Below are 23,441 nucleotides of genomic sequence, written 5' to 3' on the forward strand. Positions count from 1 at the left end.
ATCATTAAAATGTCACGAATCATCATTAAGCATAATTTCTTTCACTCTAAAATAACAACCAAAACCCTTTTGACATTAAAACGCGATTATAGACATTTTTACGGCTGACACTGATGTGTCATAACATAAAAAGCACAGATGGAGCTAATGACTTTAATGACGGATGAGGAAGTTGCATTTGTGTGGACATCATTAAAGTTATTAGTCACACCTGCATGTTTCCTGTGAAAATGCGCTACTGTTTGCATTTTGGGTGAGTCATTTATTATTGTTTCTGTACAGTAAACTAAGTGGTGTAACATGACAAGAGGGATTTTCAAGTTATATTTAGCTACTTCACCATATATATGAACTTTTTTATAATACAGAAAAAGATGCTTGGAGTAATTTTGAAATGGCGTCAGTACATATTCTGTTTAACACGGCAGCTCCAAATCCCAACTGTCAACACTGTCTGCAGCACATGTAGCAGAGTACGTATCGGAGCTGAGCAGATGTTGGTGAGTCAGTCAGTGTCTTCATGGCTAACTGCTGGCTAGTTTGTGAAAACATGGTTGGAAAGTTAGAAAGCAATGATTCTAACACTTTCCCTTTTCAAAGCAGGTAAACAAACATATCTACTTCACTACATTCCACCAGGATATGTTGTAATTTTAAGTCCATACATTTATTTGATGACTGTACTTCTGGATTTGGAGGTTCCAATTTTTAATACAAAACATGGTACATTTAAATTAACATTATATTTTGCCCCACATCAACTAATTAAAATGTTATACTAAAAGTGACCAAACTACACAGCAGAATGTAAAGTGATTTTGAGCTTTACCGGTAACACCAATAAAATGATGTATTATGTCATCAAATGTTATTGTGAAACTGGCCATTCTACAAAATGAAAACTACTGTAGCTTTGATTATATTGTTTTTGTTCTGATTACACTTTCAAATACTCAGAGTATTTCTACACTGTGATATTGCTCCTGATGCTAAAAAAATCTGAGTGCTTCCTCCATTATTATATAAGTTTTTACATCCCTTTGACTTTTGCTGCTGACAAAGTTTTTAGCATTCATTACTGACTTCTACTAAGGGGAGGATTGAAAATCATTTTCTTCCTCTCAGCCTTAAAGGAAGTGGCATCATGCCAAATCTCCACTTCCTCCTGTGATCCTGCTGGGAGCCTCTCAGGTCGAAGATGACGGCAGCATATATCGAGTAATGCTGGACTGCCGCTGCTGGAAAGCCAATATTTACTATGACTGCAATGGGAGAGATATTCCAAGATCTACGGTGAGATAGAGAGATAGATAGATGGCTAGATAGCTAGCTAGACAGATAGACAGATAGACAGATAGACAGATAGATAGATAGATAGATAGATAGATAGATAGATAGATGGCTGGATAGCTAGCTAGACAGACAGACAGACAGACAGACAGACAGACAGACAGATAGATAGATAGATAGATAGATAGATAGATAGATAGATAGATAGATAGATAGATAGATAGATAGATGGCTGGATAGCTAGCTAGACAGACAGACAGACAGACAGACAGACAGACAGACAGATAGATAGATAGATGTCACTTCAAAAATAAACTAAACAAATAAAAATTACTGTTGGTGACATTTTACAGTGTGCATTAAACCAAGAATATATCGATTGAGATTTCATCTTAACTGTGAAAAAATCCCAAGAAAATGCCAAAACAACAATGAATCAATTAAATAACCAAATCCTTTTGTTCATTAATTACTAAAAACACATCACCAACATGTTCCTATACTACCATTAAGTTTATTCTGGAAGGATTCCACATACGTTGCTCTACTGTGGAAATGCCAACTAATGCACCAAATCTGCAGCTCAAAATGTCCCCAACTACAGTGCCAAGCTGCAAAAAAAGCAACAAAAAAACTATATTTATTTGAAACAAAGGTTTATTTTGTTGGATGGAACAGTTGTGTGTCGCTCCCTCGCAGCTTCCAGCCTGCTGGGCTATCTCCATGTGGAGTTTGCGTGTTCTTCCTGTGCAGAGACATGCATGCTAAGTTCATTAGTGATTTTTAGATGTGAGTGTAAGCATGCATGGTTATCTGCACTGTGTTAACCCTGCAATGGGCCGACCACCTGTCCAGGGTGAAGCCCACCTCTCAGCCAGTAGATGGTACAAGGAACAAGTGGACAGAAACACAGAGAGACATAAACAGACTGATGAAGTTGGAAAGTTTTCAGAGACAGATTGCTGGTTTGTCATGGGATTTAATAACAGTAACAAAAAAAAAAGCAGAATGTCTCTCTCCTTTAAGGAACCTAAACCTATAAACACTGAGATATGGTGATTACAGAGAAGAAGCTGTCCTACTGTGATGACAAAATGCCAAAGAGCGGTGAACCCGAGCGATCGCAGAGACGAGCCATCTCTCAGTCTCTTCCTGCCTGATAGCCATGACAGCTGAGCTGAGGCAGACTGAGCAGGACAGCCGGCAGATGCTGTCGACTTACAGAGATTACTCTCTCGCTCGCCCATCTTCCACTCGGCCTTTATGTGTCCCTGCGCTCTCTCTGCTCCACTGCTTTCTAAAAGTTTCTCTGTTGACTTTCTCTGGAGTGTCACAAAATGTAGACCAATTACACCAAGATACTAGACACAGTTGAAGATGCTACTAACTCTAAAATAAAATATTAATTGCAGTTTCCCCCCCCATGTCCGTGTCTTTCTCTGCAGCTTTTATTCCCATTTCTGTGGCGCAATTTCATTAATGGGGGCTGTGGTTATTTTTGCTACAGTGAAACGGCCATTATGAAAAGATTCAATGGGTCCAAATTACCTCCATGGTAAATGCTGTGAGTCTGAAACGGATGAGAGGATTTTAAAGACTCTAACAGAGGCCAGAGGGTCACTTTGCTTCTCTCTTGCTCACATTCAAACATCCTGACGTACGTGGAGTCACCACGCACGAGTTTTTGTCCCATTGAGTACAGGCTAAGTTGCCAGTGGCAACACATGGTCCAACCGGCAGAGGATGCAGATAGACCTGCCCCCCTCCTCCTCCCATCTCCTGGGAGATTGTCACACAACTCACCCTCTCTCCAGGAAACACAGGATCAATTCTGACACTGCACATGTTTTGGGAAAGCATAAAATTTCATACTTGCAAGTATCACTGACTTTTTCCGCAATCTACAGTGTCTTTAGTGGAGATACTGATGATTCAGATGTAAAGTGTTGACCGTGGCAATATTTTAAGCCCTGGATCAAACTGCTGCCCACTGATTCATCCACTCATAATTTCATTCTGTTCAAGTTTTCCACTATAAGTTGGCTCCTGCACTGGAATGGCTCTGGCTGCTCTACAGACATTAACGTTTTGATCACAATGAGCCTGTAATTTTGCTTTTAAGGGTTTAGGAAAGGAATTGTACATGTTTCTGTGACTTTTATCGAAATTACGAGTGACAAATGGTTGACAAATTAAAGGAAAAACCTGAACCTGTGACCTTACTTTTTTTGTTGTTGTTGTTGTTGTTGTGGGGGCATATTCTGTGGGCATGATTTGAGTCCATTGTTCCCTTTTGAGGTATACGTCACTGCAAATCAATACTAACCAGCTCTGAATGATCACCTTTATCCTATAATGAAACGTTTCAATCCTGAGGGGAGTGGCGTCTTCCTCAACGACAGTGTCTCCATCCATAGGGCACAAGGTGTCATTGGTTGGTTTGATGGAGTAGAAAAATCATAAGAGTCAAAAGGTATTGCCTTCACCGTCAACAGATCTCAATCCCACTGAACACCTATGGGTGATTTTGGACCAAGAGCACTCTCTACCACCATCATCAAAACACCAAATGAGGGAACATCTTTTAGAGGAATGGCGTTCATCCCTCCAGTAGAGTTCCAGAGACTTGTTGCCAAGCTACATTGAAGCTGCTATTAAAAAAAACAAAAACAAAACAAGCTGCTATAGAGGCCCAACACCCTGCTAAGACACTTACTTTCATTTTTCATCCATCTCCAACTCTAAAAATTGTTGTTTTAGAGACCTAATTTGCAATTTTTTACACTGGAAGACTGCAGATTGGATCGGAAGTTAGAGCAGGTTGATTATTTTTTTTATCAAATGTAAGTGAGGTACATTGGTAATAACATAACTGAAAAGAGACAGTGCTCATGTGCAAGTTAGAGCTCCTAAAATTCAGAATTTTTGTTATCACACCCCTCAAAATCTAGACTTTCCGACTAATAATGTCACCGCAGTTTTACAGTGAAGTCACTTCAAATAACTTGCAAGTATGTTATTTTTTTAGAGCATGAGATGTCTTGCTAAATGTATAGGCTGCATTCCTGTGCTATTGGTCGATGGGCATGACCTTTAAGTTTAATCTCCTTCCTGTCACGATAAACTGTGCACAGTTGAGTGAGGAACATAAAAATCAGTTCAGACCAGAGTTTCTCAGCCTGTAGCACAGTTAGCCTGCTGCCAAGGGGCTTCTAAAAAAAGTTCTGAATTATGGTTCCTCGCTTTGTCATTATAGGTTACTGAGCATAGATTAATGAGCAAAATGGCAGTTTTATTCATTTAAAGTTAAATTTACAATACAATGAAGTGCTAAAAAAGATTAATATGACAGCTTATCATCTCACTCTAAATTCTGGGGATGTGAGTATTTGGGGAAGTATAAAGTATGGGGCCACTTCCTACCAGGCTGAAACTGAGCAAACATGGAGACAAAGAAAAGTGTGTGCGCACACACACACACACACACACACACACACACACACACACACACACACACACACACACACACACACACACACACGCGCACAAAACCCAGTAGATTCAGCAGAAACACAGGGTCACACGTCACACCGAGTGACATATTGGTCAAGTGTGAAAGACTCAGCTATCCATGCAAACACACACACTGAGCCCTCGGTACAGTGTGAAACGCCGTGCTACAGTCCTGCCAGGTTGATTAACAACTGCATGGTTACCTATGGTTTCTGCCAAACTGTTCAGTTGTAGAAATCACACTCTACTGAACAGCTCTTCCTTTTAGTCTCCATGTGTCATAGTCATGCACCTCTCAAAAACTGCATTATCTCAGAACAGGGTCTATGTTTTAGCTCCAGCTTTCTTCCTCCTTGTCAGCAACAGGTCATCTTCTTAGTGTTCTTGTAGCTGCCAGAGTACATGAGGAGAGAGTTTTGTGACGACAAAGAAGCTCCTTGACCTGTTCTGTCAGCGTATCATAAAAACGATGCTGTCTGGTGGACTACAGCACAACACTGAACCTTAAAATCAAGTCTAACAGCATGTTTGGCACAACTACCATTAGAAAAGCGCTCAGAGAATGCAGTACTCCACCAAGGCTGTTCATTCCCCCATATGGCATTGTCAGAAATGCAGCATTTTTTGTAGAAATATATAATTTGTTTGTTAGTTATTGATGATCAGAAATCACGGCAACATAGAATGTGGCCATTTAATATAGATGTACCCACAAAAAACAATACCTTGCGGTGAGCACAGGCGTGTGTTATGCATGTGCACGTTATGTACAGATACTGAATCATGTGACCTAAATATGTAGCGGGCGACAGGAATTGATGGGACTCAGAAACACCCCCACAAATTAATCAGTTGTTTCTTTTTAAGGTTTCTGATAAGTCCACAATGGTCGATTTGTGGTAAGATCACAGTCATGTGATCATCAGCAGGCAGCGTTCACTTGTTGCCATAGTTACAGTGACGTGTCGCTATCTTGCAATGATACAGAAATTTTTAAAAAATCCATGGATCCAGACTATAAGCCGCATCACTGCCAAAATTTAATGAGGTGGTCCTTGTGTCATTTCTGACCTTCCTTGAAACTTTTGTCCAAATCCATTAGTCCATGTTTGAGTAATGCTGCTAACAGACAGACAAACAGACGGACAAACGTACGCTGAATACTCCGCTCTGATTGGTTCCTTGGCGGAGGAATAAGCACTTCATACTTTAGGGTAAAATGTCAGCTGCAACTGAAAATAGTGTACATATGTTTTAATAAACTAAGACAACTACAGCAGGAGGTTCCCTAAAACTCATTCTGCCCTCTCTGCATTAACTCTGTTATCAGTTCAGACCAGACAATAGCACCTGCCCTGCTCCTCCACAGCTGTTTCACCGGATCTTCTTCACCGCTCTGCTCACCTGTCTGCTCATTAGTCCCTCAGTATACAGCATGTGCAGCCGGTCCATCAGCTACAGTACATCTAACCAGATACTCCCTGTGTGCTCGTCATGATTGCACGCCAGCAGTCTTTTCATTTTCTGCTTGTTTTTTGAACCTGCCTGACACTGTTTTTGTCTGCTCCCTCCGCTTTGTCTGCTTGCGTGGTTTTATCTCTGAACATCGTTTGGTGCTTTTGTTTTGTGTCTGGCATTGTGATCCTTTATCCTGAGATGTGACATCTCCTTACAACACAGCAGAAACAACATCTCTGGTCTGGTTTCTGCTTCGTTAAAATTATAGGCGGTACATCGAAGATGGATGTAGCCTCCGGGTCTGAGAAGTGAAGCCAACGCAAAAGTGCATTAAACCTGCACTGATCTGTTCCCATGGGAGACATTTTCCTAAGCAGTGTATGGTCTAGATTGCTAGCTTCAAGATGTTTTGAATATGACATGATGTTCATTTTGTAAATTATAGTCCTATTTAGAGCAGATTATACTATATAGCAGAGTATATCATGGGGCACGGCTAGCTCGTGAGTCACAGATTGCTAACTCTAGCATGGTTATGTCAGATCGACATCTTGTTTGTTATGTCCAACTTCATGTATGGAAATAATTAATTTGATGAATGGATTTTGTCAGAAAATGGTTCCAATATTGGACCGACCCATAGACATTCATTCCATTTCTTTCCCCTACTCTTCTCCCTACGTTTCCTGTCTCTCTCTTCAGTATGTACTATAATAAAGGCAAAAAAAAAAAATTGGCTGTCACATGTTCCTAGAAACTAAGATCAGGTCTTCTGTTTTATGCGGTGAGGTTTGGGGTTGTTAGGCTGTGCATTTATGTTTGTTCGTATCATCCATCCATCCATTCTCTATACACCGCTTTATCCTCATTAGGGTCGCAGGGGGTGCTGGAGCCTATCCCAGCTGACTCAGGCGAAGGCAGGGGACACCCTGGACAGGTCGCCAGTCTGTCGCACGGCTACATATACAGACGAACAATCACACTCACATTCACACCTACGGGCAATTTAGAGTAACCAGTTAACCTCAGCATATTTTTGGACTGTGGGAGGAAGCCGGAGTACCCGGAGAAAACCCACGCATGCTCAGGGAGAACATGCAAACTCCATGCAGAAAGATTCCAGGCCCACCCTGGGATTTGAACCAGGGATCTTCTTGCTGCAAGGCGAAAGTGTTAACCACTACCCCACTGAGCAGCCCTTGTTCATATCACCTATTTTGTATTTTAATTTCTATTTTACTTTTCTGCCAAGGTGCGCAAGGACAGCAGATGGAAATGATCTACAACAAAATCTTGTACAACGCATCTCTTGTCTTATGAGATGTTTTTGTGCACAATCCATGACACATATGAAATTATTTTAGCACTGAAATTGGATTAAAGAAAGTAATTTGGGAATTTAATTCCTACTCGCTTATGTTAATGCTTTTATTCTGGTCAAATCTCTGATGTTGACTCATACTATGATCCCGCCTTGTGGGCAAAACCTGACTGATTTTGATTAAAATACATCGTGTATTCAAGGAGAACTTCCAATAGAAAACTGGTACTCTTAATGCCAAATTTCATTTCCCCATTAGACTGTGAAGGATCCAGAATCTCTAACTGGAGCCAAATAATTATGTCACCCTCGAGAGAACAATGTGAATGATGCAACCATGGCAACACTGCCACTGAGACTGGAGAAGGGACAGAACGGATGCTCCCATATGAGTCTGTACTCACAGTGGGGAAAAAAAAGAAATCACATTAAACCAGATAGAAGAACAAAACGAATGAGATAAATTTATCCTCCGAAAGACCAGTTTGGAACAGTTTCATGCAGCCTGTGTGAACCTACAGTACAGTACGTGCCGTGACGAAGAGGATAATGTTGCTGTCTGTTCCTCCTCCCTCCCCCTCGACTCTACTCTGCTCTTGCCTGCTTTTCTAAAATCCTTCAAAGGTTTCCTAACATGGATTTGGTGGCTTTAAGAAAATTGTGGCAAAATAGTAGCGTGCGCCTTTTATACTTAACCACAGAGTTGGAAACTGCTCCAAGTCACGCTCTATCCAAAACACTGGCCTGAGAGGTGGTGGTAAAACATCAGCTTGAGGTCAAATTCTAGATGATTCATGGCAAGAAATTAAAAAGTGGAACAAAAAACTTCCCAAAAATTAGTCCTGCAGCAGCAACCAAGAGTTCCAGCAGACGTCTTCATGTCTTTGTGCAGTTAATCCAAATATATTCAGCTTATGATCATATTAAAAAGACCAAATCATTAAATTCCACATCTTAGATAAGCTAAAGCCAACTTTCATTTTTAAAAATGCACTTAAACAATCAATTATCCCACCTGTAGCAGATTCATCTTCAGTGTTAATCAGCTCTATTCTGCAGCCTGTAACTCTCCACTACAATACACCTTTCATGTTGAATAACTGCCTTCATATGTTGGTTATATTGCGAGGGCATTTTCTTGACAAACTTGACAAATCAAAATGAATGCAATTAAAGTGCACTCTCCATGTCCCTAATCAGCACCCTCGCTGCCGTCGCCACGTCTGACAGCTCCAACATTTCCCAATCAAAGCACCGTAAGCGTCACCATCATCCTCCATAATATCACAATTCTTCCTCATCATCACAGAACACACTGCAGATGTATCTCTGTCCCCCTTCCCTCACTGGGTCTCTCTCCCTTGGCCCATCACCATGACGATGGGAGCCGGTTCCATGGATACAGTCACTAGGCAACCGGCAGCATCAGCAGCAGCAGCAGCAGCAGCAGCAGGAACAGCAGTGTCCTGTCAGAGCTCTAGTGGAGCAGCAGCAGCAAAGAGCCTGAGCCAACCTTCCTCCTCTGTGCAAGTTTGCTCTTTGAAGAGGAAATGTTAATGCATTTATCGTGTCTTGGATCTGAAGCCTCTTACATTACACTCAACACTGGAGGGGCTTAATTTAGACTGACACACGCTAGAATGGGAAGAGTTTGTGGGCAAAGTGGAACCCAGATGAGCGTGTATCTGCTTTAAAACTGTGTTTAAATATACATGTCAACATCATTACTGCTTACTGATAGCTCAAATATGGATGCGGAGTTTCTCTCTCAGTGCTTATGTGTCTTCATCTGTCAAAAAAGGGAACCATAACAGGCAAAATACCCAAAGCGCCAACCACAGAGTACAGCTATAAATTATCCAACTTTCAGTATTATTTCTCGCTGTATTGGTTATTCTTTAAGTAAATTGTTGTTGGTGTCTTCAGATTTCTTGTTTTTCCCAACCAGCAATCCAAACCACAGAAATATTCTCTCACATAAAATGGAGAAAAACACCAATTCTGACATTTGAGATTTTGAAAATAAAATCAACTCAACTGTGTTTGTATAGCACATTTAAAAAAACAACCAAGGTTTACCAAAGTGTTTTAGAGATGAAAAATGAAAACAAGACACAATCTGTAAGGAAATATACAGAGCAAGATGAACAATGATATATATCAGGTGTCAGCACTCAGCTACAATTGAAAGCCAGAGAGTACATGTGTGTCTTCAGTTGAAGGTATGAAGAGACCAGGTATAAAGAAAGTTTGAAGATTTACCTTGATAAATTACAGCAGCAATCAAATTATCAAAAGAGCCAATCTTCCAATCAACTAGTGGACTATCCTGGCGAACAGCTGGGAGATCAGCTTCATAAAGACACAACAAATACTTCAAAGTATTACTCAGTTACAATACTCGACTGGGAGTAGCCTGCTCAGCAAAATGTGCTTAAAGTGGCAAAATAAAAACACAAAAGGTGTCATACCACAGAATTACCACTGAGCAGCGTTTTTTATTGTGGTAGCTTTTAACAACGATATATAAGCTTCTACAATTTGCAAAATGTTCAATGTCAATGATTGAATCCTGTGAATGCTTTTATACACGTATGAATATTACGAAAAGAACCATCGAGAAAATTCTGATTAACAGATCTAAATGACTCAATTTCAGTCTAAAATGAACTCAGAAGGATTTTTTTTTTTCACTAAATAATGCATCACGCTTTGAAAACTCATTGCATGTTTGCTCTGAAAAGCAATTTGCAAATTATCTAGCACGCACAGATGTCAAATAAATGCACCGAGGATACAAATACGCTTTTTCCCACGATAAAACACAGTGGAGTAGATTTATTTAAATCTGCACAACACTTGAGTAAAAGTATTGGGTTACATTCCACCATTGAAGCAGGTAAATTCATACTTTTATAATGCTGGTGGATAGAATAAACTGAGCAATCACTTTATATGCACAAAGAAAGAGAGGGTGCTGCATAATGCATAGAATCTGAAACCGAGGCAGATTAGTCTACACGTCAGGAGAATCACATGCAGTGTGCATACGACTGCAGACGACAGCCAGGACTGCTGAGAGACCAACACTGACAACACATAATTGCCTGTTTGCAAAACTACACAAAATAAGGCAGCGACTGCACGGTCCCGATGGAGAGAAAAGCACTAATAGAACCATCTCAGGAGCAACACAGACACAGGAGCTTTGATATATGTTGCACTGAAGATTGCAGTTAAATATTCCCTTTGATTAGAAGACGCTTCTTTTTTTTCATGTTGCTCCAGTGCCATAATAATCATACATGCAGTAAAAGGAAATGCCAGGGAGAACAAATTACAGCAGGGAAAATTATGATCCACATAACAGAGAGCTCTAAACCGTGTGCAGGTGTATAACTGCAGCTATAAAGCATTGAGCCGGATGCTTAACAAGCCTTTGTCATTACGGGCTTGCAACAACTGACTGATACAGCTAAATAATGGGCGAGATGGTGCTTAGCAGGACACAATACCTCCGGCTGCTGGGAGGAACAGGTGTGTGTCTGTGTGTGCGATGGTGTGTTATATGGAAGCATGAAGCTGTGATGGCAGATCGCTGGGGGCTACATGTCAAGACAGGAGGGTATATGACACTGCATCATATATCATTCACACACACACACACACACACACACACACACACACACACACACACACACACACACACACACACACACACACACACACACACACACACACACACACACACCAGCTCTCCCTGTTCCTGCAGTCATGGCTGTTTCATTAGCTCATCACACAGCTTTAAAGGCCCACAGATGAGGGTCTACTGTGTGCAAAAGGGGAGAAAAAAAAAATTCTCATATATGCTGCACAGTGCTGTTGCCCAGCAGCAGCACTGATGCAAAAAAATAAAATAAAAAAAAATCTAATAATGTCATTCAAACTGTCGCATAATAGCAGCCTTATAAAAAATTATGGTCATAGCAAACATGGGGGGAAATCATGAATTGTAGCCTGGCTGCAAATTTATATGGCATTTTAATATTAGCCGCAGATTAAAAATGACATTTTGTGCCAATAAGGGGACACCAATTGCCCACTGTGTCGATGTCAGTGTGGTTTTCCATTAAGGGATGTCCACATTTAACGCTGCAGCAGGTATGTGTGTGTTGCCTTACGTTGTAAAGTAGAGTAGTTATCCATCTGTTAGGCTGCTGGTGGCCGATCCGGTTAATATCTATCAAATAAAGATCACTCTGGTGGCCCCCGTGGACACCGCAGCACCGGACAGGATCAGTCTACCGGGACGAACCGAGCCGGTGTGAAAGCAGGACAGGTACCCGCGCTACCAGCTGCATCTTCAGCAGCTACCCCCGGGGCCGGAACGCGGAGGAGATGAGGACATCACCGCGGCTCATTTCATTCGGTGAGGGGTTTTAAAATCCAAGTGGGCTCCGGCACACGTAGACTACACCCTGCTTTCTGTCACACAGCTCCTCGGTCCACGCAGAAGAACGGGAAAAGCACATGAAGAAGCCGAGATGCGGGCAGAGAAAAGGTCAGTGTGGAAATCACACCGGAGGAACGGATCCGTGACCGACGGAGAGGAGCGGCGCGCTTCTCCTTCTTCTCCGTTACCGTAAAAACCCCGCTGCAGGAAAAACACATTCAGCAGGAGCGTCTCCTCCCATCTGTCCCCCGTGGAGAGAGAGAGAGGGAGGAGAGGGGAGAGATGGATGAAGATGGAACGAGGACGCCGGAGTAGGCTCGGTGCGTTTACGCGTGCGCCATGGACGTGCGCGCTTGTGTGGTGTGATTGTGCGCCGATGTGACTTTGTGTGAAAGAGACAAAAGGAGAGAAAGAGTGAGAGTCGTCTTTTATCTCATTGTGTCACAGCAAGCAAGCACATGCGCGCGCACACGCACGCACACGTGAAGTGGAGCTGAGACTGTTGCCATGCTGCCTCCATCTTTCCCTCAGAGACACAGAAATGTTGTTTTTTTTTTCCTTTGTGGACAAAAATAGTGATGAAAGATCATAGTAAATGAGAAGGGTTCGGTTTTTCTAAATATATATTCAGAGGCTGAATACAAAACTCTGCAGACCACTTTATAATTAGGCACTGTTGCTTGGTTTAAGGTATAAGGTTATATATAAGTAGTTATAGCTATTAATGCATAATTTAGCAATGCTTTATTCTTCAGTCATAAGTCATTTATAACACCTTTTGAGTTGCCAGGTTGTGAAAAATCTCTCTGGCTGCTGCTTCTGCTCCTCCCTACTTGGTTTGTGTATTGAATTCATCATGAAGGTCCACAAATAGATCTTTAGACCAACCCTAGGAAAACAAACATGCCCCAAAATTCACTTATTAACACTTTATGCCATCTGCAGACCAGACATCTGATTATGAACTGAGAAAGCAGTGACCCTTTGTTAACCTCTTAAGCACTATGGGGTTATTTTAGGATGTTTCCACTCCAAAGAACATCCCAAAATATAGGCCGTGGCCTAACTGATACAGATACTTGGTGAAAACAAACATTTTTCTGAATGTTTAAGGTTCTTATCCACATGCAAAAAGTGTTGAAGGTCAACCAAACGGAGAAAACCTTGTAAAGCACGGATTAAGTCTCCAGATGTGTTTCCCCTCAATTCATGCATGCTCATTGTTGCTTTATTCAATAACTGCTACATAGTTAATAACTAAACTTGGCATTGTTGCGCCACCTCACCAGCACACAAACCCTCTGCGTCTGTATCTGCAGTTTAAGGTTTGCAGAAACAACAAACTAACAGAATCTTCTCAGTATATTGTTGTATTGAGGTAGACCGGCCCGGCATGCTTGTTACCATGTTTGCAGTTGTTTTTGTGTTCTTGTGTGGAAAGTGATATATTGCACACAATGGTCACGTAGAGAGAGTTTTTATTTTTTAAGGACGAAGATATCTGCCTGTAAAAGCCTCCGTATTAGTGTGGACAAGGCCTTCATCAGTAACAACAGCAAACCTGCAGAGCCAAACTGAAGAACCTTGAGCTCTGTGGATAAGAGACACGTGGGAGAATCTGACAGCCAATAAATCTTTTTATCCTCATCACCAGGTGTGAGTGAGATCTGAAAAAAAAAATTCTTCAAAGTTTATGTTATTGAAGCTGTTTTAAATAATTCCAGCTGCAACTCTACCAAAGGAAATGAAGGACAAGTGCTACATTTCAATAAAAGCGGTGTTTGGTGGCATCTTAATTGTGTGCCTGGCAACCTTAAAAAACAGTTTTGTTGTGTTTCTATGACAGATCCAGCCTTGTCCTGGTATTATTTATACATACAGACATGATTGCTTTCGACAGGTGCAATCCATTAGCACTTCTAACTGTAACTACATTATTACAGTAGAATAAAGACCAGCCAATGGGATTTTCACAACCTAACAAAAGTTGTACTTAATGGAATTTTAAGAAATATACAGCACCGGTAAGTCAATATCAAGTACAAATATTCCCTACTATATTGTTTACATTGCAAATATATGTAAGCCAAACAAAAGTCAACATATTTTAATCTGACAAAATGTATTCACAGATATAATGTGCTTGAATTTCTCAATCACTCTTCACATTCACACTGTGTACACCTTGCTGACGGAATCTCTTTCCTCATGTCGGCGGAATCTATTTTATCATGCCATTACGGCGGAATCTCTTCACACTCACACCTGTGTACACCTTGCCGGCGGAATCTCTTTTATCATGCTAGCGGAATCTCTTTCTCACCCGTGGTTCTGATCGGTGTCACTTCCTGGATCGGATCCTTGGATTCACACCCAGCGCCGAGGGATCGCTTTTCCTTTCACCGACCTGGCCACGAATTCACGTCCCAGGATTTTCAGATCTCGCTGCTTGGCGACGATCGCTGTCGACAGACTTCGGTGTCGGCTCTCCTCGACGTCGGGAAGGAATCCTCGGATCCGGCTCGAAGGACCAAGTTATATGTCAGAGAGAAGCTCCGCTGAGAGCTCCCACATAACATAAGAAGATATTCACCGAACCAGAAAGACACGGAGACTGTAATTTTACTTGCAAGGGTAACACAGCACAGTGTAACAAGACACATTAGTGCGAGCTACAAAGACTGCTCCCATACGAAGTTTATTTTATACACAAGCAGAAATGAAAACATAGCATAAGAGCTCGAGTTACACAAGGGGGTGTGCTAAGCTGAAAGAGTGGAAATATACTGGGATGTGGAGACTAGAGAGAGAGATGGAGAGATGGAGAGATGTGTGCAGATAGGTGTGAGTGAGTGGTATTCTATGAAAATAGTCATGTAAAATACTATGCACACACAGTTAATGCTCTAAGGCTCGATTATGATAAATGTATTTACAAATTCAACTCTAACAGGGTTCATCCAGCCAACACTGTCATTACATAAAACAGTTCTCCTCGCTGGCCTGCAGCAGCAGCAGCAGCAGCAGCAGCAACAATGATGTTGGGACGATGAGCTGTGTGATTGAGAGTCGCCAACATTATCAGCAACTGCCCCCACTGCCAAAAACGTAAAGCGTTTGGCCTGATGCCCGGGATAAATGTGTCCCTACTCCTCTTCATTCTCCTCTTGACCAACATTTTAGTGTCCAAAATTAAATCTGAATCTGAACAGTGAAGGTGCCATCAATCAGAAAGGATGATCGCTGTGCAGCCACTGAAGCTTCACCTCAGTTGAGCTCATGACATTTCTTGAAAACATATGCTGGTAGCCCAAAAGATAAAAATGTGCTTCTAAAATTTCAAATGTGGAAGGCTTGCTGCAGATGTACGGTACTCATGCAGCTGGACTAACGCGTAGAGGACCCTGCTGGTTTTGTGCAGGACACGATAAATGGTAAATTAGCAGTCTTATCTGGAGCTCAACATGTGGCACATTGCTGCTCATAGTCAGTAGCCATCTGAGTCGGCTGCTGTTTAGAGGCTAATCAGCTCATCCGCAGTCAGCATGAGGTCAATTCAATAGTGTTGGTTTCCGTGAATATCACTCAGTGGAGCAGTAAATCCATTTAACAAACAGGCCTCACTTTTTTTTTAACTTTTTTAAGTGTGAACATGCTGGCAATTCATTATTAGCTAAAATTCCTGTGTGTACTTTCATATTAGTAAAAACTCCATCTGCGGAGTCTGTTGGTGACACCTAAGTTCAAGATTTCATGTTCATTAGCTAAGATTAGTAAAGTAGAAAAGTCAAGATTACATCAACATTTTTCATTCCATACAGAGGGATACTGGCCCTGAGATCAGAGAGCAGGTCTGTGACAGGTTTGATAATAGGATCATCAGGATAAACTGATCTGAAGATGGTGACAGTGGTTGTCCCTGTCTTCCGACTCTTACCCACAGAGGCTTCATTGAAGATGTTTTAAGGTCAACAGATGTCTGCTGTTGCACTGGGTAGCTTCTCAACTTGAAGATGTTCAACTATTTGAGTGTGGCACATAGGTTCCTCTAAGTAAGTAAATCTACCCAAAGGTCAAAACCAAGAATAAGAAGTAAATGAAACAATCAAGGCACTGATTTATTGCTGTGATAAGATTCAAATTAGATTTCTGTTGTTAGTGCTCTCCAGTACTCTTCCTCCCAATTATCTGCCTCAGCTAAATGCTGAGATAAAAGCTTCCTATCAAAAGGGCAGTGTCAGTCAGGATGGGGTTTCAGTCAATTCAATGGCAATCAGTGATTCTGCAGGAGAAAGACTGAAAGGTGTGGCCATTTTGTGAGGGAGGCCATGAACAAGTAAAGCACAATGGTAGATGTTGCTCAGGTGATAAAGTTGACTGTCCACTAATTACAATGTTGGTAACGTCCTTGTGACACTGAACCCAAAGTTGCTCTGGATGTCAGGCAAGCACCTTGTCACCACTGGAGTGTGATTGTGTGTGCAAGTGACACTTTGAGTACCACTAAGGTAGAAAAGTGGTACACACAGATCAGGCAAGACATTATGGCATTATGACCATCTGCTTAATATTATGTTGGTCCCTTTTATGCTGCTAGAACTCCTCTGACCCAGTGGGGCATGGACACAGGAACTCTGAGGATGTTCTGTGGGACCTGGATGGTGAGAGTGAATTCTGTGGGTTGCAGGGTGGGACCTACCTAGATCAGGCTTATCCTGGTACATGTCACAGATGCTCAACTAGATTTGAATCTAGGAACTGCTGTTGGACTGCTGTTGCAATGGGAGGTTGTTTGACCTTCAGTGTTTAGGTGGGTGGTACATGTCAAACATCCATATGAATGTCAGGACTCAAGGTTTCCCAGCAGAACATTACATTGTAACAATATGATCGATGTTATTCATTCACCTGTCAGTGTTCATAATGCTGTGGCAGATCGGTGCATAAGTGCAGACCATTTACAACAAGATTAACTAGGCTGACTTCTGAAATATACTTTTATAAACCCTCCTGAACTCTTCTGGACAAAATAACGTGGTTCCTGTCATGACTTGAACTGGCCTCTGACATTGCACTTCACTCCACTGTCCTCGACTCTACTGTACCAGTGATATAGTATCCTTATGCCATCTGTGCCAGTTGGCAGTGCCAGGATGAAGCTCCAGTTAAACCCAGATGGCAGCACTGGGATTCTCCAAGACTCACTGAGTTTGGTAACAGTCTGTGAGAAAACACAAAGCCGGCCAGGACATCACTCTGTCACTCCACAACTCATCATTCTCTGCCCAGATTTCGTTCTTTCTTTCCTTCCTGGGTCACCTTGAAGTTTTTCAGGTCCACTTTAACATCACATTTTTCACTTCCATTGCTGAAACATCCTTCCACTAAATCTGACTACCTATCAGGTGGGACTGCACTGTTTGCCTGGCAAAAAAGAGCCCCAAACTGAAAGGTCTTTGAGCTTTTTAGTCAGATCATTTAGATCTCAGAAGACTTTCTACAACAAAGTAGACTACTTTTAGAAAATGGATGACAGTACAAATGGCAAAACAGCTGAAGTGAAAGCAAAGTGTGGGAAGATATGAGGCCTACCAGCAATGTCAGAAACTAGTCAGACCAAAGAGCATTAGTGCCACAAGGAGTGTCAGAACACCCTCATAAATGGTGATTGATGAGCAAAAATTGCCTCTGAGACTTTGAAACAAGGTTCAATTTCCATTTCAAACACACATACTCACAAAATAGCGCTTAATGTGCTGCTATGACACAATCCTACACCTGCAAAGAGGCTGACTGCTGGGATGAACCAGTACCTCCATTAAAAAGCTCTGTTACTGAAGAAAGCAGCCCACAATATGTGTCATCACCAATGCCAGCCCCAGCACCCCTCAAACATTGCACTGAACAGCTAAAGCTAATCATGAATTTGTAAAAAGAGGTAAACAGGTTAAAAAGTATTCGGCTTTCTCCCACCAAACACGCACGCATCATCAATTGGCTTATTGAAAGTAACTGCAATGCTAAACCTCGAGACTTTCAAATGTCTTTGGTCTGGTGCTTTACTTCACAGTGTCAGCGAGTTGGCAGAAAATGTTGGCTAGCTAATGTTTAGTCTCGCATAGCCAGAACGATCTCCACACTTGGGTTTTAATGCCGTGCCAACACCAGAGAAATGCTAATGCTGCAGCGTAAGTGCGGGGCTGCATAGTCAAGTCTGTAATTTCATTTAATCTCTGCTCGAAACATCAGCAGAGCTAAGTATGAGCATTAAAGAAAGCATGCTGAAAGTTCCAACTGCAGTTATTTCCAGAACTCCATCATTAAAAGTGAATATTACACTCATTTGAGGTTTTTGTAGCTGCTAGTCTGTAATTTTGTGAAACACCTGAGGCTGTGGCTGCGGGATGCAGTCACTGTTTAGACTAGTAGTGAATCTGAGTGTGACATTATCCATGAAATTAGAATTTTTGGTAGATCTAATCAGATTAAGCCTGTTAAATATAGTTGAGGTAGTTTTGGTGGTGGAAGAGTAAAAACTTGTGCTGCCCTGTAGAGAGAGGCTGCTTTCCCTCACACATAGCTACTGATAATTGCAAGCTTCTCTTTGGAACAGCAATAATATGTTTTTTATTTACTCGTGTTGGCACAAGTTGGTAATTACTGTATGGGTTTTAATTTGGGATCACTTCATATTAAAATGTGCAAATGTGTGCACTAATTATCATGTTTTTTTTTTATTTTGTATGCCACATTTCCTGCACTGCCCACCTGTTTTTTTAGAGTTTAAAAGTTGTTAAATGTGTGAAAAATGTTAAGTAACTTTTGAATATTTGCTATGAAAGAATGTTAATTCCTCATGGTTTTCCTACACCTAGCTGCACTGCTATACTCACACTCTGTTTAAATACAGCACTGCATTATATGATCAGTCTTTTATAAAAGCAATGAGCCATAAGAGGCTGAGCTTTACAGTGATTTAAAATCAATACCAAGAGGTTTTACTGAGATTCACATGGTGTCAGTGTATGACTGACTGCTGCTTGTGTTTTTGTGTCCAACAGTGTGATCACAAATACAAGATAAAAATACTATTCAGGGCTGTTACTTTTAAAATCTAATCATTTAGCAGTACTATTTGAATTAATAATACAGCAGATATAACTTTTTTTTTCAAATGTGGTTCTTAGGATTTGTACAGTGGCTTTAAGTGTGTGTTTACAGGTGTGGTTTGATTAGATCTAATGGACAATGATCAACCAATATAAACAAACAACACAGACTCGATATAGAGATTTCTCTTGTGAAATACCCCAAACTGTTCTAACTTTTGCTGGAAATCAATGTGAGGCTTGTAATAAAAGTTGATTAACAAATATAACCAAAATAACTCTCAAAATTTACAGGTAAGATTGGCTGTTCAGCCTGGTTCCAAACCTCAAAGGCTACATCCACTCCAATAAGCTTTCATTTTTAGACTAAAACAGACTTTGCTGTTATTTAGTATGAAATTAGTGCACACAGAACAAAATTCTGTTGCAATTAGCTCTGCACAGATTGAGCAAATTAAAGTATGTGTTAAAATACATATTAAAAATAAAGTATATCAAAATATATAGCAGTAAAAATGCTATAAGGTGCAACAGTGAAAAATAATAGAAGTAACAGTAGTGCAAACATTTTTTCATATATAATAAGAATTTTAAAACTGATGTGAAAACTGTTGCCATCCCGACAAGCATATTAGCAGTGTTTCAGCATTAATCTTCATGCATATTAACATGTGTTAAATGCATGTTGCATGGCCATCTATGTACAGTAGGAATGCAATTGCAGATGTAAATGTGAAGCAGGGGTTGGCTGCTTAGTTATGGAATATATGAATGGGAAGAGAAGGAAGAACGGGTAACAATAAATAAAACCACAGGTTTCCTTAACAGCATCTGGTAGCACAGACAACAAGATCAAGAACAGCTATAATTTGCTATCACTGTTAAACAAACCACTGAATGTCAGTCACGGGACAGGACCATGTCCAAGGTTGTATATAAAGATGGATACATTTTCCTGAACAGTGGTTTTGAAGCTCAATGTGATGGCTGTCATCTTGGCAGTGCCTCCTAACTCCTGGCTAATCTAAAAAGGAGCCAACAGGTGGAGTGTAAGTGGAGCAATAGACTGTCCTGTGATAGTACCGATGCATAATTTTAAGGCCTGAACACAATTTAAATAGCTAAACTATATAAAAATGTACCTACATGGTGTTGAATATGGACACTGGTGATAGCAACCTAAACCATTTTTGTAACATTCTGTAAACATGATTATTTCTGCTGTAAAGTTGAACATTTTAACATGGGGGTTTTGGGGACTGACTGACTTTTAGAGTCAACCTCAAGTGGTCATTCAAGGAACTGCAGTTTTTGACTGTTCTATTTTGGCTAAAACCCAAACAGAGAAGGAACATGGGGATCTGTCTCATAATTTACAAAAGTCTCTGTTTGTTCAGACTAAAAAACTCTGACATTTATTAATCTAAAACAGAGACAGCAAATGATGCAGTAGTGTGGATGTTAGACATAAAGGTTATACTTTTTAAAATCAAAACATTTTAATGTAGATTTCACTGGCCACATCTCAGATTTGTTTTAGACTTCAAAAAAGCTGGATAAAAAAAATAAAAATTGAAATGAAGGGAGCCAATTAGAGCTTACGAGCTTACAAGGTGAGATTAAGAACTGGGATTTTATCTTTCCACATACAAGCGACAGTTTAAAAAGGCAGCAAAAGAGAATAACAGTGTGGATGAAACCGATGAAGCTGTGCGAGTGTTTATGAGTCCAACAGCTCTTAATGTGTAAAATGGTTAACATGAAGAAACATGAGGTGGTTTAATCTGATTATCAGTTTGGCAGGAAGTGCTGCAGGAACATAGAATCAACTCGTTGGAGTTCATGCAAAAAGATGAAGAACATCCACCAGGTAGAGACAAAATATTTTAAACCTTACGTGGATGTTAAAAAGTATTTTCAGACTTTCAAAGTTTTGATAAAACACAGTTTCTTGAAAAGGATACAGAAGCCTTTCTTAAAATAAACCAGAGGAGATGTGATCAAATTTAAAGAATATAAATGAGGCACAACGCATTTTGCACTCTGTGTAACACTTTGGTGGGCCAAACTCATTTTATGAGCGCCAGGTTTTGCCCACAGGTCCTATTTCAGGCAGCTTGGACTCAGTTGATTTTGCCCACAGGTCCTATTTTGAACGGCCCTGGTTTAGAGAGCCAAGCATGGATCTGCTATAAACGTAGGTCACAAGGCTGTACATTTAAAGGCTTCGCCTATTTTGGGCATCTAAGTGCCGCTCCTTTAACACCTCTTGCGTGTTTTGCAGGTTTTATCGGCAAATATGATGCTTGTAACATCACAACTGCAGGATTCCCAGAACTGTAAGAATATATATTATCAGCAGCATGATCCAAGTTATGGCTCAAAAGTTATATACACTGGGCACATATTAGTTTAGGCAGCCCCGGTCACATCTGCACAGGACTTCTAATCTGTGTGCTTTATATCTTTGAAAGGCCCAATCTGAGTTTCAGACCTTGAGGGTGAAGATATCTGGCAGTCGTTCTTTCACAGCATGTTAAGAGCTTAGGTTTGGTTATAGGGTTCAGTTTAGATTTAGACTTGCATTAAGACAAGGGTACTGTTGTTTTTTAGCAAGTTGTTGTGATAGTTACAAACATGTGTCCCAGGGGATGGTTGAGAGAATTGGATCATTACAGCTCTATTCACATGCAGCTTGAAAAGGGAGTATCTTCGACACACACACATACAGAGACACACACATACACACAAAAGCACACACAGTTGCATTCCAGAAAGACAATATGAGTATGAGATGGGACCCTGCAGGTAGCAGGACGTCATGCAGCGAACTGACAGCCTGTTGCAGAGCCAACAAAAACAACTGTGTCATTAAATCACTGAAGCCTCAATAGTTGCTTCCTGTTAAGATGTTCACGAAGTTAATGTTGCCAAGCAACAAATACAATTTGAGCCAGTTAGAGGAGCTTCAGCCAAAATCACTTGGCAACTAAATTTTGCAAGGAGAAAGAAAAAGTACTGAAGAATCAATAGTTTCAGACCTTGTATCCCAGGATGATGTTTGGATTTCTGCAGCTGTAATCGAGGACACGTGGGTCACGTTCAAGTCACTTCCAGGACAAGGTCAGTACATAAGGATGAGGTTAGTCTTATACTGTCTCCATCTGTGAATACACAGGGGTCCACGAGGGCCCACTTCATGTATATTTCATCATCAAAGGGTACATCTGTGCAGACATTCACAAGCTATCCAATTATTTAGTGTCTCTGTCGGCACTATGCTACGAGTCACCAACTGCACATGTGCTGGAAAACCAAAACAGGACGTTTGATTGGACTCATAGTGGACATGTATAGAATATGTTGATGATGATCTACTGCACGTTTGGACCACAGCCTCCATGTGGACAAGTAATAAGTATGACCTTGTAACATCTAATAAGGATCAATGATTTCTAATACAAACTGATGACAGAAGATCATTCAGTATTTACAGCTTATTTCTTTCTACTCATTTCTTCCTTCCTGTCGTCACCAAGTGCTGCTCATGAGGGAAATGTTGAATTTCTCTCTGTAACACACTGAGGTCATGACCTTACTCTATTTCATATCTGTTTTGATGTGAAAAGCACTTCATGCCTGTAGCTCTTTTCAAGCTCTTTAGTTGTGAAGGACCATGAGCAGCATTTCTTGTATGAATCGTGGTGTACAAATCAAGTTTAGAATTCTTCTTATTTTATTATTATTAACATTAAATATTCTGCTTTAACCCAATTGACCCTCACTTACAACAGGAAAAAATTCATCCAAATTCAAATGCAATCCTTAAACAAGCTCCAAATTAAATGGATATGTGCCTCCTTCAACCGTATCTCTGAATCTGCATTGGTCCTTCATTGAACAATGCTACAAAACAAATCTATCCCTTGGTTGTACCTAAATGCGGCCCCTGGTCATATAATTCTATTAATGTGAATGTATATTAATGATGGCAGCGCATCATATGGCTAATATTAAGCTTAACCTTCACTGTTGCTGCTCCGCTCCGTGTTAGTTTGCTTTCATTGGAGCACAGAAGAAGTAGAAAAAGGAGAAGCTTATACACTAAACTGAAATTAAACTAAAGCACAGAAATTTGATAAATAACATAGATGTACACTTTTTTTAAAAAAATTCTGGCCATTTTTGGGGCAACACCAAGCTGCACTGTTGCTTTGACAACAAGCACAGAAAGGAAGCTACTGGACAGTAAGATGTGCTTATAGGTGAACAATTCATTGAGGTTGGTCTGTGAGTA

The 23,441-nt window shown here is 40.8% G+C and overlaps 1 protein-coding gene across 18 annotated transcripts in view; it reads right to left on the reverse strand.

The window, feature by feature from the left end:
- The window catches only part of lrrc7 (leucine rich repeat containing 7), a 171,556-nt gene that overhangs the window by 89,303 nt on the left and 58,812 nt on the right, over positions 1-23,441 (reverse strand). For 10 of the 18 annotated variants that reach the window (XM_022198847.2, XM_022198842.2, XM_022198845.2 and 7 more), the window contains exon 1: positions 11,764-12,430. The exons of 1 other annotated variant lie outside the window; for it this stretch is intronic. In XM_022198847.2, coding sequence (XP_022054539.1) covers positions 11,764-11,788 — 25 coding nt within the window. In that variant the 5' untranslated portion in view covers positions 11,789-12,430. Of the gene's footprint in view, positions 1-11,763; positions 12,432-23,441 lie in introns of those variants that run through there. 7 more of the 18 variants (XM_022198848.2, XM_051946961.1, XM_022198844.2 and 4 more) reach the window with 3 other exon arrangements.

Source organism: Acanthochromis polyacanthus, chromosome 4, assembly GCF_021347895.1.
Source record: "Acanthochromis polyacanthus isolate Apoly-LR-REF ecotype Palm Island chromosome 4, KAUST_Apoly_ChrSc, whole genome shotgun sequence".
Classification (NCBI taxonomy): domain Eukaryota; kingdom Metazoa; phylum Chordata; class Actinopteri; family Pomacentridae; genus Acanthochromis; species Acanthochromis polyacanthus.